At 39.5% G+C, this 26,085-nt stretch overlaps 1 protein-coding gene and 1 long non-coding RNA gene across 10 annotated transcripts; one reads left to right on the top strand and one right to left on the bottom strand.

Annotated features, from left to right (window-relative positions):
* Positions 1 to 1,641: 1,641 nt before the first annotated feature.
* Positions 1,642 to 25,904, bottom strand: LOC5512752 (transcription factor 12). 9 transcript variants are annotated; one of them, XM_001633043.3, is made up of 24 exons: positions 25,431 to 25,893; positions 25,210 to 25,297; positions 24,983 to 25,035; positions 24,495 to 24,606; positions 20,924 to 20,994; positions 20,259 to 20,292; positions 17,343 to 17,392; positions 13,708 to 13,810; positions 12,383 to 12,501; positions 12,229 to 12,288; positions 10,786 to 10,933; positions 10,044 to 10,111; positions 9,801 to 9,900; positions 8,885 to 8,973; positions 8,655 to 8,720; positions 8,137 to 8,322; positions 7,736 to 7,859; positions 7,079 to 7,283; positions 6,318 to 6,420; positions 5,346 to 5,429; positions 4,444 to 4,501; positions 4,098 to 4,265; positions 3,559 to 3,608; positions 1,917 to 2,056 (listed from the first exon to the last, which is right to left on the bottom strand). In XM_001633043.3, exons 1-23 carry the CDS (start codon positions 25,482 to 25,484, stop codon positions 3,592 to 3,594), a joined length of 2,160 nt encoding a protein of 719 aa, XP_001633093.2. In that variant the 5' UTR covers positions 25,485 to 25,893; the 3' UTR covers positions 1,917 to 2,056; positions 3,559 to 3,591. The 9 variants fall into 9 exon arrangements, with proteins under 9 accessions (XP_032238051.1, XP_032238049.1, XP_032238052.1 ...); XM_032382160.2 differs by lacking the exons at positions 3,559 to 3,608; positions 6,318 to 6,420 and adding an exon at positions 6,172 to 6,259 and having other exon boundaries at positions 1,642 to 2,056; positions 25,431 to 25,904; XM_032382158.2 differs by lacking the exon at positions 3,559 to 3,608 and having other exon boundaries at positions 1,642 to 2,056; positions 25,431 to 25,897.
* Positions 16,793 to 25,043, top strand: LOC116618463. The gene is made up of 2 exons (XR_004296212.2): positions 16,793 to 23,732; positions 23,911 to 25,043. It is a non-coding gene; the product is annotated as an uncharacterized LOC116618463 (long non-coding RNA).
* Positions 25,905 to 26,085: the final 181 nt, after the last annotated feature.

Genomic DNA, 26,085 nt, shown 5'->3' with positions numbered 1-26,085 from the left:
CCCTGGACAACCAGTGTTACCTGGACCTTGCCCTGGATAACCAGTGTTACCTGGATCTTGCCCTGGATAACCAGTGTTACCTGGATCTTGCCCTGGATAACCAGTGTTACCTGGATCTTGCCCTGGATAACCAGTGTTACCTGGACCTTGCCCTGGATGACCAGTGTTACCTGGACCTTGCCCTGGATAACCAGTGTTACCTGGACCTTGCCCTGCTTAGCCAGTGTTACCTGGATCTTGCCCTGGATAACCAGTGTTACCTGGACCTTGCCTTGGTAAGCCAGTGTTACCTGGATCTTGCCCTGGATAACCAGTGTTACCTGGACCTTGCTCTGGTTAGCCAGTGTTACCTGGATCTTGCCCTGGATAACCAGTGTTACCTGGACCTTGCCTTGGTTAGCCAGTGTTACCTGGATCTTGCCCTGGATAACCAGTGTTGCCTGGACCTTGCCCTGGTTAGCCAGTGTTACCTGGACCTTGCCCTGGACAACCAGTGTTACCTGGACCTTGCCCTGGTTAGCCAGTGTTACCTGAACCCTGCCCTGGACAACCAGTGTTACCTGGACTTTGCCCTGGACAACCAGTGTTACCTGGACCTTGCCCTGGATAACCAGTGTTACCTGGATCTTGCCCTGGATAACCAGTGTTACCTGGATCTTGCCCTGGATAACCAGTGTTACCTGGACCTTGCCCTGGATGACCAGTGTTACCTGGACCTTGCCCTGGATAACCAGTGTTACCTGGACCTTGCCCTGGTTAGCCAGTGTTACCTGGATAACCAGTGTTACCTGGACCTTGCCCTGGATAACCAGTGTTACCTGGACCTTGCCATGGATAACCAGTGTTACTTTGGACCCTGCCCCGGTTAACAAGTAATAAATCGCAAATATGATGCTTCTAACTTTAAAGAGGCCCGTGAGTCAGTGAATTTCTACTGATCAATGAACGTTGAGAGAAAAAGAGTAATGCTCGGCAATTCTTATGTTTACTAGTCACTAAGAGATCAGGGCCTGGTTCCTAGAAAGCAGGCTATGGCTAACCTAGTGACACGTATGGCTATTGGGACATTTGATTGGATAAGAACGATTGACTATTGGGGCATTTGATTGGATAAAAACGTTTTTTTGACCCTTGTTTAACCTGCTTTCTAGGAACCGGGCCCAGGAGGACCGCGTACGGGATTAACAACCATATTGGGATTGGCAACCATCGATGACTAATATCGTTGCTTATCCAAAAGTCATCTTAAGTTTCCGATGCAGTTAAGTGACCACCAAGAACAACTGCGCCCTACGATGCATATTCTTTTGAGTAATAAAATCCACTGATAGCTACTCGGGTTGGCGCCAAATTCTTGGTATGGTGACAGCCAGCAAAAATATAACAGGTTTTTTTCAACGGGGGTTGAGTTAGGGGAAGGGGGTCTGGCGCCGTAAACGGACCATGGCTGGGCGTTTGTATTTTAAATAGTACGTTTTTCTCTTCATGGTAGAATACAAAATAAAGATTGAAATCATACTTGTTTTATTTGTTTTGCATAGCTTTTCGGGCACAAAAAAGCATCAGGGAAATTACGCAGGGTAAGAATAGAGGAGTAGAATAGAGAGGCAATTCGCATTAGAGAGTACTAAACACCAAGAATGTTCTCCTATAGCCTTTATCAAAGCTTGCCCTATTCTCACTAAAAGCTCTACAGGTTCTGACAATTACATTCCAAATCATTTATATACAACAGTACTCTTCACATATGGTCATAAAAGGCGCGAAAACAGATAAACTTATTATGCTTGGAGAAATCTTTTTACAGCCTTAAAAGTTTTTTCCTTTTTCTTTTTTTTTGAAAGGCTACACAGGAGTCAAATTTAGATTATATTTCCTTTAGTAAAAATCTGTTAGAAATCTGTTTGGGTTCCATGGTGTCAGCCATTCATGGCGGCTTCGTTGGGCGCGGAGCGTGATGATTGGTCGTTTGAGCTGTCGCCATGGGAACCAGGGGCGGTTGTTCCTCGGCGTGGACCGACTAGGCATACGACGACAGGCGTTTGGTCTTCTGCTCCTAAAGTCAACACGATTATATTTGTCAGAACAAAATTACGCTACACTGAGAACAACGTCTTATTGTTAAAAAATACTTAAACACGAAACCGCGCAATAAAAGGGTAAGGACCGCCCACAATCGACACCTTTTGAATTCAAATCCGAAGTAAAGATGGCCGGTGGTAACGGAACTCGAAGCTGGAAAATAAATTTTTTCGGTTTGCTTATATATCGTACAATTCAGAGGCGAAAAAAAAAACATATTTAGAAACTTAAAGTATACTTATACATCTCATATGAAATCTAGAAGCACAAGAGGAGCTGATTCTCGCAAAAATTTGACCAAGATTTGTGTTGAATTCGGATTACGCGCCGATTTCTCCGGGCCATTCATGAATCGTCCTTGTCTCCGCCATGTTTACGGGCCCACAATATCTTTACAGCCGCTACACTGTATAGAACATGCGTGCAATAGTCCCTCGGGATTCGGGTTGAGCTATTGAAGAATTTCGGGACGTTATTCATTGATTTTCTGAAACAACTGACTATACGGAATGCGCTACACGATAGGCGAGTTGTCGGGTTACAATGCCTCTATTGACAATCTTTAGCCGTTAACAGCAAAAATAGCAATGGAAACGAGAAATACAGTATAGCAATTCCGCTGAAGATTTTAAAATTATTTCGCTTTTAAATCGTCTGTTTACAACTTAGAATCTGCAACGTGGCTTGCGCAACGGTAGTATATTTATCAATCGCGGCTTGTACCGTGCGATTCGCTCATCCTTTTATTAAGTGGTTAGTACAACTTTTTTACAAAAGCTTTGTTATATTACAGATTTACTTTCAAAGGAGGGATTCTGCAGGGGTAGCTTATAGGCTAAAATGTAGATATTTTAGCTGCCAAGTGTGAGAGTGCGAGACTGAGATCGCGTAACAGCGCGTGTAATTGTAATTCAACATATACCGGTGTTTATTGTCATTCTATGCGGTATGTGAAACCCTTTTGAATATTCCTAGTAGAGTTTATGCCATGAATTGTTGTAATTTGAAATAATTCAAGCAGGATAGAGTAACAAATATTCCTCTCTATTCGCATTGTTATTCAAAGCGCTACCAGGAGCTGTTGCCAGTTCGAGGGGTGAATGACAACTGAAGGTGACAAACGCCTGGCACAGGCCCTTCTATAGCGCGGTTTCGTCTTTAAGTCTAGGAGACGAAAATATAATACTCTGGCGCTAGCTTGCTTGGCAAATTGTTATTGTTTTATTAGGTTCTTTTAACTGACAAGACTCCATCGAAAGGCTAACGCTCAAAACGTCAGCGCAACTACTTTGTTTTACAGAGGCACAGCATAGTTTTCAACCTTGGGTTGATCAACAAACTGCAGCAGCGCTAATAGTATGGCCTATTCCACGTTGATGATGAATAGAAAACATAATGGAGTTAGAAAGAGCTACGGTTAAGATGGTAAAAATCAATCAAATAAAGAAACGAACTGACTTGAATCAATAAACCTACTTCATAATAAACGCTGTTTATGAAACCAAGGCCTTAAAAATCAAGAGAATCTGAAATAAAATAAAATTTAAATCAATAAATTAATCAAATAAGCAAAAACATAAGACAACAACGAAGTAATAAAAAAAGGGAAAAAAAGCCCTAGAAGGTATAAAAGGGAAACTACACACCTGAAAATAAACATTTATGAAAAATATAAAATAGACGTTTAGTTGCGACGTGCGCTATCGTGACCACCTAGACAAAGTCCTAAGTACCGCTTCCAATGAAGCATTCCTCTACTCCTCTGCCACTCTGATTGAAAAAAAAAGGCAGTTCATGTCAATCGGATGGCGCGTTAATCTCGTGTTTATTGGCTAACTTCCTAAAAAAAGTCAAGGTGGCCACGGTCGCGCGCGTCGCATCAGATAGCACATTTCTCAGATTCCCATTGGTTTACTTTACAAAACTGTTAAAGTGACCACGGTAGCGCGCGTTACACTACACATTGCACCAAACAATACTAGAAAACAAGAGAAACATTCCCACGAGGTATGTACCTCTTGAAGACCTTCGTCCCCGGCGGCCCGCTCGGTTGTTTCCTCGCACAGCACTGTTATCGAAAGGTTTGTCTACTCCCGGTACAGCCCTTTTTTCGGGCGATTCCTCTTCAACCTTCTCCTCTTCTCTCCTTTTCAAGCATGCGGCTTTAGGATTAAGGTTGCGTTCTACAAATGAAAAACAGATTAATATAAAAACATGAATATAAAAACATTTATTTTGACCCATTAAATAGGGCTCGCATAAAAGATTCCGCCATTAAGCCACAAATATTTGAAAATGGCTTTTCTTGGGGCCCTGGGAAAGGGGGGCACTCTAAGACCGCCTGAGTCCCGGATCTCTCACCTCTGACTTGGGATTCGAGACTTGTAATAACTGACACTGCTTGGTGAAGAATTACAAGCTGCAAGAAACACACTCATTAGAAAGATGCTTACAAACACCAAAAGATGGCCTATCGAATGGCAGAACCTCCATTATAACGGAAATATTCTCAATATATGGAGGTCTCTTTAGAATTTAAAAAAAACGGGACTTTGTGCAGTGTCAGTGGTAAAGAAGGATTTCGCATAATAGGGTCCGTTTTATTGAGGTTCCACTGTAAAGGTGGAGCATTGTACCATGTGATAATGCGCACCGTCAAAACAAGGAACAAATCAACAATTTGAATTGTCAATGTAATCACACAAGGGTATTGAGACAAACTGAAAAAAAAGCGTCTAACAAAAAAAAGTGCACCTGAGGTGTTAAAAATTGCAACGAACACAAGGATGAAACATATAAGGCATTAATGTTTTGTAAAAGAGACATTTATAAATAGCCTTGTCGAAAGCGGATCTAGAAGAGAAAACTTGTTGAGGCTACAATCCCGCTATGTAAAAAAAATTTCACCTGGTTTTTAGACCCCGAAAAGTATACCCCCTCTAAAAAACAGATCGTATTTTACCCTATCATCCGCTTTGGATTTTTTTTTATGAAATTCTTTCCATGTTTGACAGAAAGGAAATAACTACCATATGGACTAAATGTATAACAACAACAAACACGATCATAGTGACCATACCGGCAGCAACAAGGACAGATGTTAGAATAATATGGGTGAACGTGAAGGGTTATTATCTAATCATCATTATAACATTATCATGATGGATCTTAGTGGGTTACAGCTAAAAATAAGGGTGTGAAGGTAATATTAGTATGAACGCGGTCCATACCCTGAGGTTATGGACCGGTTAACTGTCCGTTACCTTGGTTTGCGGCACGTTACTACCGTAAGATGCATCATTTAAGGACCAATCCTTCTGTCGGGCTTTAGCAACTGCCTGTCGCTCCTTAGACAATATGAAATGACAAAACGGCATGGAAATATTCTCAATTTGGGATTTCACCAATTCACGACATAGGGCTGGCTCATCATGGTGCATATTGTAAAGGAAGACAATGAATATTAGTGTCATGGAAACGAATTTGATAACCAATCAGCATTTAGATTTTAAGTGTCAATCATATTAAATTCGACGTGTGAGTGATTGACAATGGGCGTTGCTAGTAAATGAACGAACCAAGTTTTGGATGGTCCTTGAAATGACGCAACGTACGGCGATACGTACTACGCATGCGCTGTGTCGTGTCTGCACAGTAGGGTCCGAAAAATTATCTACTGCGCATCGACACAAAAATATTCATCCATGTCCTACCTCTTACAATAACAGCCGCCATGATTTGCCACATTAATTGTTAGTTTAACGTTTTAATTTAATTTATCATAGCTTGTTAAATGATTGGACAAAATCTCTGCTTATTTCTGCTGCAGAAAATCTTCGAAAACAAATTTCAAAGAACTTCATTTAAATTTTTTTAAGCGAACTATAGAACTTTCATGCATTTATTGTACAATGACATTGCTTACAATTTCGTATATCTCGAAACTACAATAATCCTCGATATAGTTAATCTTTATGTTTTAGCACCTGTCTCACCATTTGACCTTTGGTAACATTTTATGCCTCCTTTTTACCGAAAAACCTTTGACAGACCTTGCTTCGACTAGAGAGGCGAGTCTCAGCAGTTTACCTTCGTCTGCGGTTTTTCACTCTGCAAGTGTAACTGACACATGCGTCCCAACTCTTTGAAGGCTTCATTGATGTCTCGAACCCTCATCCTGAAACCCAGAGGCAATCGTATTTACTAAGGGGGGTGCCCCGGGCTTGCTATCTCACCTTTGTTTGTTTACTGTTGGTGCTCGTTTTGTCTCCCTTCATATGCATGTCGCACATTCGACCCAATTCTTTGAAGGCTTCGTTTATGTCTCGAACCCGCACCCTGAGGGTTAAGAAATAGTACTTCAGGGGGTAAGAGGTCACATGGGAGCCCCGGGTAAGCCATGTGAGATGCGGCGATATTAGGCCCTGGTGTTTATCACACAAGAACCCCGTTAACGTACACACCGGACTCGTGGCCTAGATAAAAATCCTTCCACACAAATTTAGCATGTCATCATTCTAGGTATGTTTCAGGATGAATACTACCCTGTGAACTAAAATACAACTATTCGTTCCATATTGCATTCGATCCACAAACGCCGTCTTGCTCTCGTCTTTACAGACAAACTCAGTGTCTCACGACCAACAAGTAAATCAACGACACATCAGGGAATAGCTCGTATTACATCCGCCGTCTAAACCATCCAATCAATATACTCAATGAAGTGTTTTTCTTGATTGTAACCGTTTCACAAGAAGAGACAAACAAGTATGTTCAAGGCGGTTTGAAACCAGCAGTTTCTTCTACTGGATATGAGATGTATCCCTGCAAACCCCCTCAGCAAATCTTGTGTACGCGTTTGAGACAAGATATGGATTTTGCATGTTGGTAGTCGTTATAATAAGTTTTACTGCATCGTGGAGTAAATAAAAGCCGGAGGAAGTGAAACGACTAGAAACTTGTCCGCTCTCTTTTACTACAGTAAACAGTGACTAACCTTTCCCTGGCGTTGTTCGCGTATCTCCTCTCCTGTTCGCGTACCATGCGGTCCCTGTCATTCCCAAGCAAGTCGTCATCGTCGCCCTTATCTCCAAGATCATCCATCAGACTTTTGTCTTTGTCAAGGTCATCTAGTTTGTCCAACCCTTCGGCTTTCACCGAGTCATTATTGCTTTTACCGTCTTTATCGCCTTTGGAGCCATCTGTGAAAATGCACATGAGAATCAGCAGGATTCAATAGGGCTTGTGTTATATCCACAACACTACTGTGACAGCCATTTAGCATGCAAGAATCACATTTTATTGATTTAGACTTCACAGCTAGGGAAATCCGTCGTGTTCTCATAAGCGCTGATGGGCTAGCAAAGCTCATGTTAATCATATAGTGTAGTTTTCTTAGCTTATTCACCTAACTGTCAAGGTACCCACGGTAGCGCGCCTGGCATTGTAATAACTATTCACACAATGACAAAATGAACACAAAACCTTTTTATAGCTACAAAGACGCAGAGGATAGGAGGGAAAGAGGTTTCCCACAAAATGCTGTCCTGAAGATTCTCCGTATCTCAATTTGTTTGCATAATAACTGCGCCTGTGCACCTTAACAAATACTTGCTATGCGCAATCTCCTGCAACTAGTGAATTATTTACTCACATCTGACTTCGCTGATATCCGAGGTCGCAGGAGACATTTGCGAAACGGACATGGTTCTGTTAGACATGCTACTCGGTGACGTCATACTCGGGTCGTCATCCATGCCTCCATGACTACTGGTCTGCTAACACGACATAGAAGAAATTAATAAGAATAAGATTGTCAATCGGGCCGCCATTTTAACGCTACCGGATAATCTCTAAAAGCGTCTATTTATCACCACATTCAAGTTAGTAACTGGAATGCTATAGGGTAAATATTAATCAAATACTAGACTTCAATCGTGAATGAGTGTATGGAATTTCTCTAAATAAGTAACAGGAGTGGCTAAGTGAGATTCTTTGAGATCCCGGATGTAGATTCACATTCATTCTTATTCACACGTGAATTTAAGGACTTACTAATTGGTCCAAATGAGATACTGCTGACTGCATAGTACCGCCGACGCTTGTAGTGTAGCCGGCTCCGGAAGTTGCTGTTGTGCTGATGATTTGACCCCCCGCGGCGCCGTAGAGCTGTAGATTTGACTCAGCGTGGTTACGAAGCACATGGATGGCATCATCCAGGCGTTCCTCGATACGACTTTGCTATTAGTACAAACAGACACAACTACGTTACAGAGAGATAAAAATAAGTTAATTGAAGGACACAACCTAAGAGAATGAAGCCTAAGTCGAGAGAGACAAAACTTAATTAAGAGAAAAGACCAAAATTAGACACAAAAAAGACAAATCTCAAGCAGGAGAAAACCTTAGTAAAAAAGAGACAATGTTATTTAAGAAATTTAGTTGCTAAAAGCTGAAAAAGAGAAAGGAAAACCTCGCCCATGGTCTTGCAAATTCGACAGAAATGCTTGGGAAACTTCGCACATTTTTCTTGCTGCCGCTCAAAACACTTGAGAATAAATGTCGATATTCACCTTTGGAGGCATGTACTGCATATTCTGTAATTCCATTGGCGTGCCTGACGGTCTGGTGGCTTCACGCTGTTAAAAAACAAACAAAACACATAACAATCACTGCAAGACATCATTCCAGTCTTGGTAGCCAATTAACGAGGTTATACCATAGGGTGGGTGTGGGGTGGTGTTGTGGTTGACGACTTAGGATGATTGACATGTCTTTGGGTGATTAGCGTGACGGTTCTTACCATAGGATGGAGATGGCCTTCATAAGGAGGTGACGTAGGTTGATTCGTGCGGCCCCAGCCAGAAGAGTGGCCTGATGCTCCTGAGCCGGCTGAAAACAAATAAAATCTGTTAAAGCCGCATTGTCACAAGTTTACTTGCGAAGGGCAGACGGAAACCTCAACCGATAAGAGACACAAAATCTATTAGAATCCGCGCTATTAAACAGGCCATCCGCTCTGATTTATCAGTCACATACTCGGAGAAACTTCCAATAGACACACTGCTTTTACAATTGTGAAATATTTTTCGTTTTCTGTGTTTTCTGTTATAAATCATCGGAGATTGTTACGTTATCGACCGGAAGTAAACTGCTAACAATGTGGCTTTAAGCAATGAGTTAAAAGAGTCTCCAGTCCTTCTTCACTTATAAATATTAAATCCTCATTACTAATACCAAAAACGCTATCTCAGGGCTGGTTCTCATGAGGATGCAACAGCAACCGCATACCCAGCACAAGTGAGAAGTGAACAAGAACAAGTGAACAAGCGGAAGCGGAATAAAAAGGCTATTTCTATTTCATGTGCTTTCTCTTGGACTTGCGATTCCTTGTAAGTCAGTAATCATTTTGAGTAGAGCTCTGTCTAGATATCTACATCTACGTATGGGGGGCCTTGCAAAGAGTTTACACAGCAGGCAAGACATAATGTAACACACTTGTTTCTTTAAGTATCCACGCGGTTCTTGGCCTTTCACCTTGTGGGTACGCAAGGTTGTTGGCAAATGAAAGGTTTCCGAAGACCAAACGCAGGAAAACCCACATGCAGCGGACTTCAATGTCTCAATATCAGGATCTAGGAATCCATCTTACACATTTTCAGTCCCATACCAGGAGTTCCACTGATATATGCATGTTAAAAATCGTCATAGCAACATACCTGATAGCGGTCGTTCTGAGACGCTGGCGAGTGGAGGTGGTGAGCCTACTGGCGTGGATGGATTGGACGAGTATGTAGTGCCGTTATCGGTAGAATAGATCTGAACAGGCAACCACGAATTATAAGATATCATTGGATTAAACTATTCGCAAATTATCGAGTTGATTATTGAGCCGTAAGCATCTTTAAATAAACTCTTTATTAGAAAAGACGGTGGTCCCTTGTAATGTTATAAAGACTTACCGAAGCGAGTGCTTTTCCTAGTGTGTCCCCTGTCTGTGAGCCTGAAGTTGGTGCTCGGGTTGTGTGGCCTGTGGGTACCTTAGAGTTAGTCATGATGTCTGTACAGACGTTGATGGGTATACCTTAGAGTTAGTCATGATGTCTTTACAGACTTTGATGGGTATACCATAGAGTTAGTCATGATGTCTGTAAAGACGTTGATGAAGCCTGTATCAGATGAATGTGATGGTTGTGATGACGACGATGATGGACGCCAATTTTCACCATACTAGTTATAAGGATATGATGGGGTTGCTGTCGTGACAGTTAAATAAGTAGAAGAAGAATGCAAGTACAGTGTCGTAGCAGGCCTCGGAGTATTCAGGGGGCACAATACAGAAACATTAAGAAAATATTGGGTGGGGGGGGGGGGGCACAGCCACGCCTCTACATGTCATTTCCTTAAAATGCTTGAAAAATAATAGGGGACACGTGCCCCCAGTGCCCCACCCCCTGCTACGGCCCTGAAGTAGAATAAGGATAAACAGTAATAGTAAAAGAAGAAGAAAAGGAAAGAGAAGACAATGATGATAATACTGATGACACAGGCGACGATGATGATAGTGGTGGTGATGAAATTGATGATGGCAATAATAACAATGTTGATAAAAAGGATGGAAATTGTGACAATTATGTTTTCAATTATCACAATGGTGAAAATGATAAAGATATCGTTAAAAACGATACCTCTGTATCGACTCACCCATATTATCGTTGCCGTTCAGTGGTGGAGATACCGTGTGGAGATAGGGTGATGTCTGTCCGTGGAGAGTCGCCGTCTGACGGAAAGACGACATCGGAGGCAAGCCCGCTAATCTATCCATCTCGCTATGACTTATGGGATGGTAGCCCTGGAAAAACGCAGCGCGCAAAGTCAGATGGTGCTTCGAGAGGAGGGACAGTCACCTTTTCTACTGTTCACCTTAGCGAAAAAGTTCTACAAGAATCCAAACGTTCTAACAAATGTTTATTGTTTGCTACCGTTGCACACGTTTTTAGTATGAAGAGTCTTAAGAGAATTGATTAATCAAAAGAAAAACCTGTTAGAGGCAAGAATCACGATTAGTAACATTGCGTCAGTACATGCATACGCGTAAGCATGATGGAGTAACAATCTCGTTTGTAGTACTATTGTTTGAAGAAACATACAAAGATAGCAAAACTTTGAGACAAAGCAAGAGCAAAGAATCGTTTTTGTATGATTTAACGAGACGATCCGTAACTTATATCGTAGCCAGTTTTGCCTGATTCGGGCCTCCCTGGTCACCTGTGGGATATGTGTTGCGCGAAGAACCAAGGGACTATAGTTCTTCACGTGCTTATAAATTTCGTGCCAGTATTCGTCTCCTCACTGGCCTTAGGAAATGGCCTATCCTTCGGAAACAACATTCCAAAAAAACATTGTAACAGTCAACAATCATACAAAAACTATTCCACATAGCAGAAGCAACAGCATGAAGCAAAACAAGAAGGCCCTGGTGTTAGCGAGGAATACACTTATAGCTACTACCAGCCATGCAATAACCCCAAGAGAACACAAGAGCAAAAACCCTCGATGAGTTTGAAAAGTATTAGGATGGAAATTCAAAAGAAGGAGGCGGAAACATAGAGATTTTGGAAGTCAATTATAGAAATTTATGGTAACATTGGCAAAGAAAATTTCTTTGATTGATTTACTACGAGAAATTAGAAACCAAACAAGAATTATTCAAAGACGAAAAGCAAAAAATACTTAATGAGTTTAAGAAAGCGTTAGGATAGAAATTCAAAGTAGAAGGGAGTGGCAACATAGGGATTTGCAAAAAGGTTTTAAAAAAGTCAATCGTAGAAATTTACTGGTAATTTGGCAAATGAAATTTGATTGAAATTTGATTTACAACGAGAAATTAGAAATCAAACAAAAATTCGAATACGAAAACAGACCGACTTGAGATCTATTCTGACAGCCATGATCTCTCAAATAATCTCTACATTTAGTTCAACCAGACAATTGGTCATTTGCATCCTTAACTTTGTAAGATATAACGTCTTTTTTGCTTAAATCGACCGAGATGGCCTGGACCAAATTGTTTTGATTGGTTTGTATGGCTATTGTGAGAAGCAGAGATGGTAGGAGAGACCAGGGCGGTCACGTGACCCCACCCACCCTTGGCTGGTGCATTGGGCCCTTAGCTAAAGCAGCGACAGGCACCCCGTGCAGATTCTTCTACAAAACCAAATAAAAGTATGTGAATGTCAAATAAAACAAAGCAAAGCGACGGCACTTGGATCAAAAGGGGTCGTTAGTGGGGTGTCCTTACCATCCCCTCCCTAGCTGTTATGCCGTAGTTCGTGCCATATGTCCCCCCTGATGTTGAGTAAGCTGATGATGTGGTACCGAGCTGTCCGGAGTGACTCCAGGGGTCTGGTGACCCGTGTTCTGGAAGAACAGATCAAAATGAGTTATCATCAGATTAGCAGGGTGGGATGGGGGGAGGGTGCAAAAACGACGTGTATTTCCATCGCAAGTGACTCTTGACGTGACATCTTGTTTTTGCAGTTAAGCGACACGACATTGTTTAATAGGCATTGGACACGAGGGCTTTTAAATAAGGAGCTCTTTCAGAGACGTGACGTGAAGCTCTGATAGCTTCAGAGGAGGTAAAACCTTTCAACATCTGCGCAGCGAGAGGAAATCCGTTATAACTAGCGGAGCTGAACAAGATCACAGGAAGTTGTATTACAAGTCTTGAGAGTTTATTCAATTTGTATTCATGTAATAATTCCGCCTTAAAAATTCGTTTATTCTTAATTATCAAAGTAATCGTCAATAAGGTCAAGGCTACTGAATGCATGTGTTTCTTTGTGAAGAAAACAAGACAAGAACAAACAAAATGCTAGTAAAAAGCATCATACCAAATTGAAAAATGTAAGCCCAAACAAACCTTACAACACCATCAGTTTCGTAAAGGCAAAAAGTGATTTTTGTCATTCAGTTTGACCTTAAAGTCCGTGGTTTCTTTGAACAGTCCCGTAAAATGACAGTGTTAGGTCGGCCCGGAGGTTTATCAAAACACAAAGGTTTTAAGGCCAGCTGTCGGCAAGACAAATACAGCGTTCAAGGGAGATTTTCCCCCCAAAGCCGACTGACGGCTGTATCAATATTACCGTGGAGCTCGAGCGCGCCAAATAGTCTAATCGATATGGCCAAGGTCAAGCCAAAATGATTCTACAAACCACACGAGCTTCCTGTTTGATGTTTTAACACGCGATTTATAAAGCGTTTTTTGAAGTAAAACGTGAAAAATGTAAAACTTAAGTAAACTAAGTGGAAAAATGTCACAGTATTTAAAGGAAAATTCTAACAAACCTTGATTCAAGTAATTAAACTCTAGAGGCGGCTGTCTTTTTTTACAATGCCATACTATGTGTTTTAATAACGATAAATAAAGCCTCCTGATTCAATGAATGCAAATGCTTTGTTCTTGTAAGCGGAACGTCTTACTTATTTAAAAATTCCAAACGTTGAGCTTTTTATCAATTTTTTATCAATGTTTTTTTTTATCACTGTATACTTTAAAGAACCCCATAGTCAGCGGTTCAGATGGAGAGAGAGGGGGGGGGGGAGGGGAAACTCAGTACATACCTATGAAGTAAGAATCGCCGTAGAGCCCCCCCTTGGGTGAATAATGTGACTGAGGAACGCTGTCTGGATGGGCCATCATGTCTTCTCCTCCGGGGGAGTAAACCTACAAACAAATGCACTTGACATGAATACATGACCATAAAAACAGATCACGAAAAACTATGATCCGAGCGATAAAGAGCGGTAGAGAGACTATTAAAACGCAAGGGGTAAGCAGAAAATCCACCAAAACACCCTCGGATAGAGATGAGAACGAGTGCAAGAGAATAGGACTTTCTTTATTATGTCAGGGGGACCAATAAGAGATTGGTAATCAAGACGCGTCCAGTCAAATTGAGAATAGTAAATTTTCTCGTGCTGTTAGATATAAAATAATAGATTTTGTGGTGCGAATACAAATACTTCAGCGATCAATAAGAACGGAACACGTTCAGTTTGTATTTTCTGGAATGGACTGAAGGCTTTTATCGAGATGCCCAACTTATTTACGTGCGAGCTAATCCTAATAAATAACTCATCATCGTCAAATAAGTTTTCAAATATAATAAAAGAACAATGGCTGCATTTGTATTTACCAAACAAACATGAAACAGATTCGCGGGAGCATTCCACGCAATCGCGGGAAATGAACACGTAATTTGACTTCTAAAAATATTCGGATTCAGTGTCATTCTAGCACATGTATTACGTTCAGCCTTCTGCTGGACTATTTTACTTCACGCGGAAAGAAGATAAAAATTAGTCTATACCAGCTGTCACTGCAAGGGTGGTCTTTAACGTATGTAATAATAATTTGCAAATCAACGGTGGGTTTCACGAGGGAAAGCATGTAGATAAAGCAATGAAGATGGAGTCTATCAGGTGATCGTTAGTCAAAATGATTTACAATAAAAGCGCGCAAGACAAATGTAACACCGCAGAGGTCCGTCTTCCTTGGGTAACATTGGGCACTTAAGACACTACAGGGACCTTGAGTGCTAAAGAAGACATTTATGACTGTTTTGACACCATTCCACGTCCATACAAAGCACTTAGATCTCGTTTCCAATCTCTCCTGGACTAGATATTCAAACAAACACGGAAACAACTCATCATTCAAATGTCCAAGCGATAGGTAAATTGAAATGGAAAACTCTCAAGAACGTAGAGCATGATAGCAAGCCGCATCAGGCTCTGCAAAGGCTATCATTCAACAAAATAGGCCAAGTACTTAAATTGACAAAAAGAGCAAAGTTGATTTTAAAGTGGGGGTGTACAAATAGTAAGACATTCGACAGCATTTTCACTACTTTGTCCACTACGATTTTAATTTGTTCCTTGGGTTGGGAAAGGTTCTTGTTTTGCGCGCCTACCCTAGCCAGTCTTCCCTGTCTTTAGCTGATTATATAGTAATTTGCAAGAGGCTGCAATTCATCGCATTTTTGTTAACCGGACTCGTTTAAATTGGTTCCTGATGTCGTCGGAAATTATGTCGTTGTTAGATTCTCAGCACGCAAGCTGAATTCTCAAAACACAGCTGGTCCATGAAGCAGACAGTGTAACTTTCCATGTGTCCTATAAAGACTGATATTCAGCAGGATCCTGTAAAGCTAGAAATACTAAAATCGACAGAAGAACGCAGCCTTTTTCAAGCATTCTTTTTGGGATGCCTCCAGGGAAAAATACCCCAGCCAAACACGCTATCCTGTCTCAGGACCAGGGTTGTTCCTATTTGCAAAGGAATAATGGTTAATCGGGCTTATTTACACGGTGATTTCCTCGCACGAGGCACATGTTGAGTATCTGTCTGCATACAGGTCAACTGATCATCTAACTAATACATTTGCTTGCGCTAACATCGCATGTGGAGGTACAAGGAATCTACCACATTTGAATCAAGTCACCGAGAGAGCAATCGGCAACGCAAAACGCCTAATAGGTTTCCAAGGTGCCAGATTGAGGGTTTTACGGGCTAGGAGGCAGCCCTGAGCCGGTAACGACCGTTCCAGAAGACGTCTCCGCTACCTGAAGATGAGTCTACTAGGATATGACACTACACAAACAAACAGGCCAGCTGGAATCGTCCATTCACGCGCTAAAGATGTGAGCAACGGCCGGTATGCGCTGTCTTACCTTGCCCCGTCCGGGATACGGGATAATAGCTCTTTGGTGAGGGTACGGTGGTCGCCACATAGTCACAAACTGCTTTTTGATTTCTCAACGTTATAACATCAAGTCGAAGTCTGGCTTATTTTATTTCACTCCCTAAAATGCGGCCGCGGATCGAGTTACGGTAACTCTACACTCCGTTGGGACAATGAGATAGTCCTAGCGGACCCACCAATCAAGTTAACCCTTACATTAATTGCTGTATCATATGACAGGTTTGACGAAGAGAACAACCAGCGCCGCCGAAAATACTGTAATTTGAGTCGCGCGCAAAATTATTCCCCATCTGAAAGAATGCTGCGCGATTTTCCAGGTGTTACAATAGTTTAGATTTGCAGCCATCTTCGACTCGAACTGAGCGGTGTTCTGGTATTGTCTCGGCGCAAAGACGCGAATAACGCATTAGTTTTACGGGAAGACGCGACACACGAGGGGCTTATAAATGCATGCCTAGAATCTATCAACATAATTTGAAGGCCTAATTGCATAAAAAGTCGCCTACCAAATGTGTATCTCAAATGAACATCTTAACTTCACCGTGACCTTAAGCGCTCAACTCACGTTCGGCTTCGATTCATAAAGCAGTTAAAATTCACTCTACCGACTACCCACTATTAAACAGTCCTTATGAGCTTTTTGAAAAATTATTATACGATTATGCAATTGAAAATAAGTTATTGCGTGACACCGTTCATTGAATGATAGGTGGCAGATTCTCACCAAACTGTCAAATAAATTCTAATTTTTTAATGATCAAAGGAAATAACGCCTTATTTAGACAGTATAAAACTCGAATCTATCCACAAAATAAGAGATAAGAAATAGTAGATAAAATGTGATAAAAAGAACACTGTTCATTTATGCGTATATTCATGTAGCGCTTCGATATATTTTTTTCTTGTTAACCGTTAGCGGCTGGGGGGGGGGGGGGGGGGGGGGAATATCGAAAAAGATATCAATACATGATCGCCGCGTCGGATCTCACTCGTTTGTTCAAAAAATCCGCTGACCAAATAATCGCGTGGAGATATATCACGTGACTATGAGGATCGCTTACCGCGGCCAAAACTTGGAGAACTTTACTCTTGTTCGAAATTGAAAACCCCACGACGTACAAACGACCACAAGAAATAGCCACAAAATCTACTGCTTTCTCAGAAGCTTGAAAGAAAGTCTTATGGCCCTTTCTTTGCGTGATGTAACATGCAGTTTATTAAGAAAAGGCATGAATTTGTAGATATAAAAGTTCCTCAAAAACGAGAATGCAACAACAACAACTAAACTGGACAGAGAGACTTGAAAATAACCTCGAAAAAAGTTAAGTATCGACAAAATAATACTTACAACTAAGTAATCAACTAATATGATAACTCCTTGGAATCCATCGTTATAGGCTAGACATGCACACATCACATCTGAAGCAATTTTCTTGGGAGGTGGAATTTCGCATTTTTTCTGCTTCAACTGAATAAAGCAAACTAACTTACCGAAGACATGGAGCCATTGCTTTTGCTTGATTTGTACTTTCTTGACCTCCCTGTAGAGACAGCAACAACAACTAATGTTTAACCAAGGGCCAGGGACTGCCATCCCTAATCTAAATGGAAGGGTACTAATGTGCTAATGCTGGTTTTTCATTAGCAAAGGAAACAAAGTAGGAGAAGGAACGGGCAATGTTCAATCTTTTACACATGTTCTCTTCCTTCATCTGTGCATTTTTCTTTTCGTGCATCTCCTATTCACGCGTTGATTCTCTATTCCCTGTACACTTATTAAGCCTTCACCTCCTTCACTGTCTCTGCTTACTTTTCTAGCAAAAATAGACCTTACAGGGTTTAAAAACAAGGATAACAACACCAGCTAGCATAGCTGTCAACCTTGCTTTAGGAAAAATCTTGAGAAATACAGTGAATGTATCAGAAGTACCAAGATAGCTAATGTGGGAGAATACAGTAAATGTATGGATATTTTCAAGAAAATTAGGCTTGAGAAAAGGTTCAAAATCTTGAGACTACTGTCCAATGCGGTAGAGATGGCAGCTATGAGCTAGGACAATCAGTCTGAAAATATCATTTTGTTATCTGCCATCATCTACCATGTTATTTTTATCAGTCATACTATCATGTATCATCCCATTCTGTGGGCCAACATGATTCCTAGATAGCTGGCTAACATTGTTGCAGCAATAGGCATGTTTCTCATAAAAAATGTAAAGATTCTGTGCTTAGCAGGAGAGGACTTAGAAAAAGAATGCTATCTGGGAACTGTTCACAGATACTAGAAATTATTAGCAGTGTGACACACTACCACTGCCACTAATACAATGGTTTTTTTTTAGAAAATTAGCCAATTAGCATACAAGATTTGCAAATTTAATTAACCAAAACTTTATAAATAGGAGGAAAATACTCTGTTGTGCACTCGAGTTCATGACAATCAGATAGTATATTTCTCACATCCTCATCCTCCATCCATGGTCAATGATAAACTTGAGAAGTACTTTTGATGTCTGCCAGTAGAACATGGTGTTGTTATGAACTGGGTGCTTGACATCCATAACAAAGGTGCAAAAGCTTATCCCATATACCATATTTTAAACTTTCACTTAAAGAATAAAATCACTAAACCAAATAAAAGTAATAGTCCCTCAAAAAATACTATTTATATATTTTAATCTAATTACACTACAATAGATACAGTGTCATATACAGTCTCAGAGATTCTAGAAAGAAATAATTTGCTGCCTTTTCTTAATTCAAAAACATAGAAGTATGTCATACTACCTTTTTGTGTTTCAAGGAAGCTTTGTATGCTGTTTTTTAAGGTAGATGATAATTTGGAAAACAAAGCCCTTTTCTTCCCTGTGGTATGAATAATGAAGTGCCCACAAAACTGAAGGAATTTGATAAACAATCCTTGTTACTGTTTATTTACCTTTAAAGGCATAAATAAACACAATACATAATTTCTATGTCATTGTCATAATGGAACACTACCATGGTACCCTGCATTGTTAAAGTAATAATTGGTTTAATCCATGTTATTCAATAAATCAAAAGTTAATATGGTACAATGCAGTTTGAATTACCTATAGGTTTTACACTTCCATCACAAAAAAATGTTATGGTAGGTAATAATAATGTAAAAGGAGAAGTCTTGAGTACTTAACAGATTCACATTTGTAGTTATTTGTTACTACTGATAACAAACTATACCCTCCAGCAATTTAAACCACTTTTAAAATAGACTCTAATGAGTTTTCTAATTATGTGATGGAATAATTGCAATAAATAACAGATAACTTGCCTCAAGCAGTACAAATAAACCCACCCACAGTTTACAAGGATAGATAAAGAAATATTATTTAACCTTGGACAAAATATTTCATATTATTGAGTTTTTGTGTGACTCCAGCCTAAACAACCCTAGCAGGGGGTCCATAAGGTCTGGGAACCCTGATGAATATAACATAGGTATAAGAAGCTGTTCTAGAAAAAAAGGAAAGCAATACCTCTATACTATTCAACTGTAAAACAAGTTATTGGGTGTGTTGATTTGTTATTGTCATAATTTGTATGTGGTGAATGTTAAGGTATTCCAGCCAGACTGCCACTCTACATCTCTATATAATTATATTTCCATTGAATAGTTCAACCAAGTAACTGAGGTGATTTCAAACAAATATTGTCACTTAAACTTTGGCTTGAAAATAAGTCATTCCAATTTCAAATATAAACAAACAACTTGGAAATATGGGCGATTTATGTTACTTAATACATGAATAATGTTGGATACCATATCCAAAATCAGTTTCATATAATTACTATTTTGAATGGAAATTTGTCTGACACCAAGTATTTATTAGTATGGTTTGTTTGGTAGCATTTTTTTTCAGGTGAAATAGTTTGCATATCCTGGGGGTAAACCCTCTGACTGCAAGATACATTTTATTTCTTAGGTACAAAGTGCATTTTACATGTAGAAAATATGTTAAATAAGGGAAGTAACATTCCAATGAGTCAAAGTGTTGATTGTCTGTTCATAAATCATTAGTCCAAGCTACTTAATCTTGAGATAAGTGATCCTTCATGACAGCTTTCTCAATGTTTAGAGTGTTTAGTCAGTCTTTGGGGGGTATTCCCATGAGAGTGAACAAGTTATTGTTGATCTCTTTCGGGTATATACTTGTAATTGTTTAGATTTAAAATACAGTTGACCAATGGGTATTCTCCACAGTGTATGCCAAAATGTCTAATTTATTCTAACAGTTTTAAGATTCTTAACTTTTTCTGTTTACCCTGTAGTCAAAATAGCAATAAATGCTTAACCACACACAGTAGTTCACCTACTGTGTTTTATAGCCACACGTTAACAATTTACGAGTTGCTTGAATTATGACTTACATTCATTTCCAGATAGTGATACTTCGTTTGAGCCCTGAAATAAAGTTGAATGTAAATTGCAAGATTTAGTGAACATTCTTGTAGAACTAGAAACAGAGTATGCTGTAAATTTTAGAAAAAAAAACCAGAAAATAATTGAAGTCTTCACAAAATGTGAATAATGCATTGATAAAATCTTTTCCCTCAACCATTATCAAGTGATTTGTCTGCATTACTACAACTATCAGATTCACTCATTCCTATGTTTGTATCTCCTTTTGAAACATGTAATGCAGTGATCCTTTGATACACCAGTCTCTGGTTATTATGTGAGAGCCATGTTTGGTAAATAATATTAACTATCTTATGCCATCTTCTTTTTAAAAAATTATATTAGGAAAATCCTCATTGCAGGGCTAGAAATCAAGAAAAGATATTGGTAACAATTTCACTCAAATAGCCTTTCAATCTCTAGACATAAAATAAAGAGGGAAAGCGGTGTATGTTATTAAAAAAATACAAGTAACAAAAAATGTCTAGTCATAAAATGGAGAATCTTAGTCATAGTAATGACTCTGCCTTGTGATGCTGGGGGCTTCTTCTGATTAGCACTCTAGTTATTTCTAATGATATATTTCAGTGTCTCCTTCAGGACTTCTTAACTAGATATTGCAGATTGTATTTACCTGGTTTGTACCCAGGCCAGGGTCCCTGTACCCTGGGGAATATGTTGTTGTGTATGGATCTTTAGACTTGCCTGGAAACAAACAAATAACATCATTTTCAGTCAATTATAAGCAGTATGACTTGATATATAGTACTGGTTTGAAGGGCAATTGTTTTTTTTTTGATAACCACAATTATTCTACTAAAATCTTCGCAGTAATAAACCACTATAACTTGAAGATAGTGAGCCTTTATAATGAATGTTTCATTAGACCTTTCTATAGTTTTTTTGTTTAAAATCCCACTATTAAGTTTTTCTTTTTCTTTGAATTAGAGTGCACACAGACACACGCATTGTTTATGAAAAAAAACCCTAAAATGTCAGAAACTGCAAAAAGTATGTAATGCAATTGTCATAAAATAAGTAATTTTACTATCAAAGTTTCAAGATTTTAGTTCTACAATTGTATTATTTGTTTATGTGATTCTTTCTTGAACTCTGAATTACATTGTCACGATTGAAAAATAACATAATATAAACATGATAAAAAATCAGACCTGAGCTGAGAATTGAGTGGAATAGTAAAAAAAAGATGTTTGTTTAGCTGTTAGAATATGGTGCAATTCATAACTGAGAGAATCAATATAATAGAGCTTACAGTTTTAAAATAAGCAAAGGAGACTTATGGTAAAGATAGTCAAACTATCACTGAATGTAAAAAAGGCAGGATACATGTTTTTCTTCATTAGTGGGCCATTTTGTCCACATCAGAGTGAAGAGACATTATGTAGTTTGTATTTCATACTATCGTTTGTAACAAGACCACAAAAAGCATCAGTCATACATCTTCCTGATATCAAACAGAACATTTTATAGCTTTTCATTTTTTTTTCAGAGCCATTGCTACATGTTTTAGAAAACAACAACAGAGACATTTATGCTGATTCTAATATTTTTTTCACTTTTTTCATCCTACATTTTGTCTCAACTGAATTGTCTTTAATTTCTTGTCATGTGCAAAACCACAGTGTTATAGAATGATTTTTTTACATTAGGAAAAAATTATTTTTCATTTTCTAAAACAATCTAGCTCTATTTTTTTAAACATGAAAGAATAATTCTAAAACCATTTTAGAAATTTGAAAATATGATATCTTGATTTGTTCACTTGTTTGATCAAAGAAGTTTTAAAAATGAACTGAAAACTTTAATATCATCTCAAACTCAAACCAAAAGTAAACATGTCTTTCAATACAAATAGTTTCTTTGATGTGAGTTTAGATTTGCATGAATAGAAATGAGTTTTCTATGTTTACCACATTGCGTCTTGAATCATCTATTGTCTATTTTAAAACTCTACAACCTAACATTTCTCAATACTTTATACAAGATATTCTTTATTCACCTGACTTCTTGTGTTTTGCAGTTAAACACAACTCAGATATATGTTCCATGAATTTCTCTAATATTACAAAACATGCATTTGAGCATCCACTGGGAGAAATCATTATGCTAATTTTTGAAAGACCACAAAGTACTTTTTCACCGTGGCTGCATCAAAGGTTTTCATATTGATAGCCAAGTAAAGAAAATAATTTGAAATATGAACAGCCCATTAGACCATATCACGGGTTATGTCTAAGGCCTACGAAGATCTCTAATTAAACTTTTTTTCATGACAGACATATAAAGAAGGAAATTTGTTTTTTAATGGATTTTCCATTGAGTAGCTAAGAACTGCAGAGAGATCGCCTTCAAACCTCAAAGACTTTCCTAGTTAACCAAGCATTTCTTTTTGTGGTCTTAGTTCAAAATCAAAAATTTCAGTTGTATATTGTCTAAGGGGATTTCTAAATTAAAAATTTAGTCCACTTGAAAATTTTGAAGCTTCTGCCACGAAAATCAAACACAAAAGCGTATGAAAGTTACTTGCTTTGGTAAATGCATTTGAGAAAAACAGAAATTACATAAATAGGAAATAATAACTATTTTCTTTTAAATGTAACTTGAATCATCAACCACAAAGGCTAAGAGGAGTGACGAGAAATTTCCTTTTTTTTTTTTAAAAAAAGTGATGACTCAGACTCTAAACATTTACCGTTGACTAAATTATGGCTTCCTGACACTTAAAAATCGGTCTAAAATGCGCTTGGTTCTTTTTCAGATAAGTTCCACTTTTAAAAATTTGTCAGATTTATTTTCCCTTTGTGATGAAGTTCGGAGAGCAAAGCTGTGTTTGATGTAAGCTATCAAATGATAATGCCATTTGTGCACACGTTACGAAGGCTTGTTTAACTTGGAGAACATCAAGGAAAGTTGTTTAAACATGGCCGCATACATATCCATCAAGCTTTAGCCAACTGTACCAGCACAACTCCTACACAAAGCTGAAATAATCTGCTCATGACACAATTACCACTCTAGTCTAACATTTTCTACGAGATAATACCCACACTTAGTAAAGGCGAAACCACCTGAGCCAGCGACTAACGCAGCCTGCAGAACAAGCCTGGTGTTCAAATGCCCGGGATCAATTAACGTTACATTTAAAGATCATATTCGAACCAGCTTTAGCTTATACACTTCCTAAATGACCTAATATTTAGATTTTCTATACTCGTGAAGGATTGGGAGGAAATTATTCAAGTTATAAATAAATGTGTGTACAGCCATCGCCATCTGTGAGTGATCTCAACCGTATATAGCGCATAGGGCTGTGTTAACCAGTTGCTAAGGAAGTTTTCATGGTGTAAAACTTGCGATGAGGGGCCGGTGCTAGTGAAACAGCGTCCCGAACTGCTGTTATTTCCAGTGAATACTTACAGATGGTGGGGATTTTTTGTGCTAGGGTGGGGTTAAACTTGAGAGTGGGACCCAGAATTTACATATATGTACTGTTTGCTCTCTTGTTTTTCTCGAAGTTCTTATTTGCAGGAAAAGGAAAATGCTTAAAAAATTGCGTTACTTTCTAATATAAATCTTAACCGACGACTCTTTTTTATTCAGGACGTGCCGAGTGTTGTTATAATCGCTGCTCACTGACCCGTTGGTCGATATCTACTGTGAACGGGATTTTCTGGTGGTTATTTCATCATAGCAATAAAGAATGTCACATAAGTACATCCACGCTTCGTCGACGACGGAAAAAAATTATTTGAAAAGCAGGAGCACCGTACAGAGCAAATCAGGTTTTGAGGAAATTAGATCTTTAGGTTAAGACTTTGGTCAGTCAGCCGAGAAAACGCTTGCAAATCTGGCGGTCACGCTAGGCGACATAAAAAAGCTCTACCTTAAAGACAACAGCTTCTTATATTACCATCCTTAACTAGCCTCTGTTATGTTTATAGTCCTAGGGAAATTGCCAGCCTGGATGTAGAACGGATGGTGTTACTTTTTTCCAGCACGCGATCTGATTTTTCCCCAACAAATTAATACAAGCGACAGAAATGCACCACACAACATAAACAACAATAGAAGCGTGCAACGAACGGCAAACAGCAAACCATAAGTTCCCTTTAAACTAGCGAACGCCGGGCCTAATCGGCGATTTATTCATAGAAATAAATGGCAGAAATACCGGGAGATCTTACCTAGTGAGGCCAGGGAGTTCGAGGATAGGTAATTCGAGAAACTTGAATTTTTCCGAGAAAGAAATTCGCCATCGTCTTCGATATAAAGGCCATGGTTCTCGGAGTGGTACGACTGTTGAGTAAAAAAGTCGGTCAAATTACACATTTCCCTGATATCAGTTCTTATCCAGGGGACTGTATTCTGGTGCTTCTTGCTATGAATTGGGAGAAAGTTTGAGGATTTTGGGCACGGACACAAACGGGCGATGTTTTTGCAAGCACTTTAGTGGCCCGCTACCCGAATGTTTTTGTAAGAAGAGAAACAAATTATATCTCAAAAACATCGAGTTCCGATCCTTCACACGTGTATAGTTATTGCTCGTATTTCGTACTCTCTGGCCCTGTTTATAACTCCACAAGTTGGTTAACCCTTGATCGGCTCGGTTGTTTTTGATGCGAAGAAGTAAAAATACGATATCAGTACATATACACAGATATCTAATACATACCCTGTCAAAACCAGAGACTGTGGAGGGCCACGTGGAATTTTCATCTAAAGTCCCTACAAAAGAAAATCTCAAATATTACTCCAGATCGCCTCTATTCGAATTCTGTACGGCTCTCTGATGCTTGTTTCGTCGATCGATGCAGGTTTTTCGGCCTTTTACGCCCAATGTCGTGCTGTACAGAGGTCGAGTTCTACTTCGGTACAAAACTATACTAGGTGAAAAGGCACCTGTTCGACTGTGGAGTGAACCAGACAGCGTAGCATCGGCCAATGTCCCGGCTGTTTTACCGACCATTGAACCCGGTGGTGCGAACATCTAGGACACAGAAAGCACGTACATTAGATTGCGAGCGCGCTGTTTGGCGTTGTTGCTGTGCGCGCTCTCTCCATTCGAGCGCATTCTGTACTGCGTTTGAATGAGAGAAGATGCATTTTACAGGTTACTTTACCGCGCTAAAATCCAAGAGATCACTCAGTTCCTTATCGCTCCCCAGCGTATTCATTCGTGCTGCCTACTTTCTTGACTCCAATCTTTCGTCCAGTGTTGCTTGCTTCTAGCCCGGGCCGTGGGGGACACCGCGTAGGCTTTGCTGCTCCAAGTTAGCCGTCAATGCAAGCTTCCGTCCGTCGTCGTCTACACAAAAGCACTAGCGAGGAGCATCAAAACTCCAAAACAGAGAGATCCAACGAACTCAACCACTTTATAAAACTCCAAGATTATTTTTTCCGTCGAATTCACAGCCCGGGATGGATAGTTTACATATGGGGCTTGTAACATGGGCCGTTTAGGGTTATTTCCGCTTGGTTTCGGCTGGGTTTCTTTAGGAGAGCTTTTCCCTATTTTCGCGTGGCTTCTATAAGCTCCATTTTTCTCTTGTTTAGTAGAGCCGGCCTCAGATCCCGTGGGAGGAGACAGAATATTAATTGACAGCTCATTGTTGCTTTCATCACAGTAATTATTACTCTTGACAGGTCAAATTATCCTTCAGCCAATCACCGCTCTCGCTTCTATTGAGTTTTTGATCACGTGCACATATCACGTGACGACACATACGGATAACCTGTTTTTCGTGTTCTGATTGGTGGATTCGATGCTGGGTTCCC

The sequence above is a fragment of the Nematostella vectensis genome, chromosome 3 (assembly GCF_932526225.1).
Source record: "Nematostella vectensis chromosome 3, jaNemVect1.1, whole genome shotgun sequence".
NCBI classification, from domain to species: domain Eukaryota; kingdom Metazoa; phylum Cnidaria; class Anthozoa; order Actiniaria; family Edwardsiidae; genus Nematostella; species Nematostella vectensis.
Note: the sequence above shows the minus strand (reverse complement) of the source record. Positions and strands in the feature narration are given on the sequence as shown.

Excerpts from the sequence above, each read along its gene's own strand:
- LOC5512752 (XM_032382158.2), bottom strand. The coding sequence starts at position 25,484 with ATGAATACGCTGGGGAGCGATAAGGAACTGAGTGATCTCTTGGATTTT. Across the intron at positions 24,607-24,982 it reads CAGTCTCTGGTTTTGACAGG|TCGTACCACTCCGAGAACCA; the intron begins GTATGTATTAGA and ends TTTACTCAACAG. Across the intron at positions 8,721-8,884 it reads AAGGCCATCTCCATCCTATG|CGTGAAGCCACCAGACCGTC; the intron begins GTAAGAACCGTC and ends GTTTTTTAACAG.